We start from the raw sequence: 4273 nt of genomic DNA, 5'->3' as shown, positions 1-4273 counted from the left end.
ATTTGCAGCAGCTAATTTACAGCGGTCACAAGCGCATACACTATTGGACCTTTCAATCTATTTCTGCACCCGATGACATTTGTGTGCACTTCTGGGGACCGTGTGAGGGCGTCGACATGACTCTGCTATGCTCGTAATGAGCAAGGTATTGTCTGCGTTCGACCAACACCCGGATAAATTCGAGTCAAAGTACATTAAGGCGACCCAGCCTGTGGTATGACAAAGTACGTCTTGAGGGGCTACCGTGGCATCAACTTGTCTGCTGACAAGCAAGACTTCAACAAGTCTATAAGTCGAGTGCGACAAGCCGTGGAATTGAATATTAAAGTCATGAAGACGTTGTGGCCCTACATTACATTCAAAAATCTGTCAAAACTCATGCAATCACCAGTTGCCAAGATCGTGAGCGTGGCAATGCTATTGACTAATTTCCACTGTTGTCACTTTGGAGGAAACCAAATCAGTTTGTACTTTGATCATCAGCCACCAACATTAGAAGAGTATCTTGATACAGTGGTCATAGTTGATTTGTAAAGATATATAGTAATCAAAGTCAATTACAAGAGTCGTAATCAAAGCAGTCATGGTAGTTTGGAGCGCTAGAATTTGTTGCAACTGGGCCTCACGTTCCCTGCCATGAGCCTCACGCTCTCTTGCTTGGGCCTCTCGTTCCTTCTGACGCTCTTCCAGCTCCTTCTTGAACATGAACTTGCGCAACTCAAGCTCGTTCTTGTTTGCGTCGTTCATTAATGTGAGCACCTTCATCATCTTCCCGTCAGTCGATTCGTCATCACCTTCTCGACCTTTTCACTTCCCTTGTGATCTCATTGCCTCGTCATGCACGATGGCACCAGACTCTTCAACTCGCGCTGCAGCCTCCACCTCGCTTGCTGCACGACGCATGTCCTCCTGCTTCGCCTCTTCAACCAGAGCGCTCAGATCGTCCAAATGGATCGTTTTCTCGGTGACTTCCTCGTCGACCCCAGATGTACGCTGCGAAGCGTTGTTGCGTTCTCCGTGGTCCCTCAGCAAGATGTTGAACTGGGCTTGGGCTTTTTTGCCGTCGAATTGATGTCGGTCAAACTTCGCGAGGGTGTTCAAGTTACGAGCAATAGAGTCCCAAACATCCATAATCCTTCCTCGACGGGCAAGGTGCGGTCTTTCTGCATATATCTGGGTGAGGAGCAAAATGTCCTCACGATCACTGAAGATCCGTCGCTTTGAAGGCGTGGCCATTTGCCCAAAAGCGGAAGGATTGTATTCCTGTCCGGGCCAAGTGCGACGGGATCGTTTATAGAATGTCGGGAGTTCCTTAATAGAATAGGGAGTTTCAGAGCCAACACATGTTGGGAAGCGCAATGGGAAAGGAAAAGTCGATTTCGAAACATTTCTATTTTCGACACGCTGGAGACGCTCGGATTTGGACCTAAATTCATGTCGTGGGCCAGGCTGTTGTATACGAATCCTTTGGTTCATCTCCGCATCAACGGTCTCAAGTCGGAGTCGATCCACCCTAACCGTGGCGACAAGCAGGGAAATCCTTTGTCGTCTCTGCTGTTCGTCTTCACACTGGAACCTCTGAACCAACTCCTGCAGGACCATGAGGGGTATGGCATCGAGCTCACACACGACCATACCGCAACAACATTGATGTTTGCTGATGGCGTGACCTTGTCGACTTGGCATTGCTCACCTACAAGAGCAAGTGGAGCTGGTCAATCAATAATGTGCTGCGTCGGGGGCCAAATTAAACATCGACAAGACTCAGATCCTAGTGCTGAACTCCAACCAGCCCATACCGTTTTTGCGGGGCCTGTCGTTTGCTGCGTCGGGCCGTCCGATACGCTACCTTGGGATCTTGCTGGGTCACAAACTACCAGCATCGTTCAAAGTCAGCCAAATGACGGATAAACTCTACGAGATCTTTCGTACCTGAGGTTGTCGAGCACCACCATTCAAGGACGGCAACTGCTGGTGCAAACAGTGATTCTGTCTATCTTGTGGCATGTTACAGCAGACATCCCTGTGCCACTCCACCAAGTGCCGCATGGTAATTGCTGGCGAAGAAGCTCGTCCAGTCGAGGACGACTGATCCTATATAAAGGACGGTCTCCCTGATGCAAACGGTGCATCAGTACAACCGATCAGTAGGGTGGAGAGTACCTCATCTCGCCTCGATCATTGAATCGCAACGGCTCTCTCGCTTGTGCCTCCTTCTGCGGGCACTTGCGGAACCCGACAACATGTGGGCCTGTCTTGCCAACGAGATGTTCGAGGCTGCACTCAACCCTTGTAATCAACCGGACGTTCGACTTCCTACATTTACCGCCAAACTCACGTAGTGACGTCGAACTCCTCGCAAAGGTGTCGCCGCTGTGGAACGACGCGAGGAAAACTTGGCATCATCTACCTATGAACTAAAGTTGCCACGCCAAGCCAACACTGGCTCGGCTGTGCGAGATGCCAGTGTGGCGTCAAATCAACACGCTCTTTCGCATCTCGCTTCACGGCCCATCCACCACCCCACTCACGTCCTTCAGTCACAAAGGCAAGGAGTGGTACGAACACATGATGCGATCAGGTTTCCATTGCCTGAAGGATTTCCTTACCCCGGCATTCGTCTGGCCTACTGCAGACGAGTTCGACGACATTGTTGTGCCGGCGATGCGGCGGTTGAGTATCATGGTCCTGTACCCTACTCATTGGCACCGATATACGCTCGAATTACCGCCATTGCACACGGAGTGTTCGAGTTCACGGGACATGCTCTGCATGATCCTGTCCAATTCGAGGTCCTTGGCAACTGCCGTTTAACGCCACATATGTAAGACCCTTTGTTTTCATAACTCCTTTCTCAAACAAGATGTCACCGTTTCTGAAGCCTACAGGACGTTTCAGGTGAATCAGTGATGATTTCCACAAGTTCAAATAGGCGTATATCTTGTACTGTATAGTTAGCAATTCACCACGACCTTTCCCTAAAGATCGATGGCGGGCTCAATGCTCTTCTGCTTCGAGGGATGCGCCGATGACTTTTGCTTGTGGGCGTACTTGAGCATGCTGTAGTCGAGGCCGTAGCTATATAGGTTTGAATGAAATGAGAGCAAGTGTGAAAGAACTTTCGAATTGACACAAGCGAAACAGACTTCAAGCTGTGAGGAACACGCTGCATAAGGCAACCCCATGAATAGTCGCAGCTAGGGCGGGTAAAGCGCTTGGTGGCGCCCCAAAAACGACTCGATTGGGTTGAGATCTCAGCAATAGTTGGGGAAGAACAGGCACTGATGGCTTGTTGCCACAACCGCCTCCTCCAAAACCGACTTCTGGCCTCGACAGTCGTTCTGTGGCAAAGGCAGTGGAGAGCACAGCACCGGAGCCTCAAAAGATCGTTTGGCATGTCGTCCATCCCATGTACACTTCCTTCTTCCATTATGCATACTTGTTACAGATGTGGATCATCCAGCGGCGGGCCGTTGCTTTCCGACGCCGACGTCTTGGTGGCGCGTTCGCTGGATGGACAGTATTTATCAAGTTTTTCAAAACATAGTGATAATTTTCTCGAATCTCCTGTCAATTCAGGATGGACAGAATCATTCAAACACCTTGAAAGTTTTGAGGCGTCGGCATCGAAGGAAGGGTTGAGCGCAACATTGACCGCACTTGTTCTGGAAGTCCTCGTCGTAAATCTACGACGGTGTCTTCTGGTAAGTCCCCGGTAGGATCTTGGGACACATACAAAGCACTGGTACGCCATTGCCCAGTTTTGAATTATTCTAGGGCCAAGCTGAAGCGCACTGGGAGATAGGTTGCAGAAACCGCACTTGTGTCACCCCGTCGATAGGGTGCTCAAGAACTTTGAACTAGGAGCTGCACAAGTAAACCGGACAGAATTGCCTTCTCGCGCAATTGATAGTTTCAAAGTACTCCAATATCCTAACGCTCCGCTGCGGCAATGCATTGACTGGTTTGAACAGTTATCGAGCGTGTTCATATGACAAGCCCTGTGGACCTGAGCAGTCACTGCTGCCTTCCGCTGCTTAGTTCGTTTGCTTGGCTCATCGTAGACCAGTAGCCCCTTTCTATTCATTGCCAGCTAGCTATTGAAATCACCGCCCTATATACTACTCTGGTCCACAAAAAGAGTCACATATTTCTTCTGATTGGCGGCATTTTTTTAATACATCGAGTTGAGGCCATCTAATTGGCTTACAAGAAAGCGCATGATCTCAGTTTTGATTGGCTGTGTTTTGAGCTTTCCAGATCGATTTTGTTG

At 49.5% G+C, this 4273-nt stretch overlaps 1 protein-coding gene across 1 annotated transcript; it reads right to left on the bottom strand.

Moving 5' to 3' along the window:
- Window positions 1-492: 492 nt before the first annotated feature.
- Window positions 493-1131, bottom strand: H310_02451 (hypothetical protein; the record flags this gene model as incomplete). Its single annotated transcript, XM_008865960.1, has 2 exons — window positions 493-768; window positions 883-1131. The coding sequence occupies 2 exons, from the start codon at window positions 1129-1131 to the stop codon at window positions 493-495; spliced, it is 525 nt and encodes a 174-aa protein (XP_008864182.1).
- Between the last annotated feature and the right edge of the window lie 3142 nt (window positions 1132-4273).

Source organism: Aphanomyces invadans, assembly GCF_000520115.1.
Source record: "Aphanomyces invadans strain NJM9701 unplaced genomic scaffold supercont1.3, whole genome shotgun sequence".
In the NCBI taxonomy this organism is placed as follows: Eukaryota; Oomycota; class Saprolegniomycetes; order Saprolegniales; family Verrucalvaceae; genus Aphanomyces; species Aphanomyces invadans.
The sequence above is the reverse complement of the archived record's forward strand: the minus strand, read 5'-3'. Positions and strand labels throughout refer to the sequence as shown.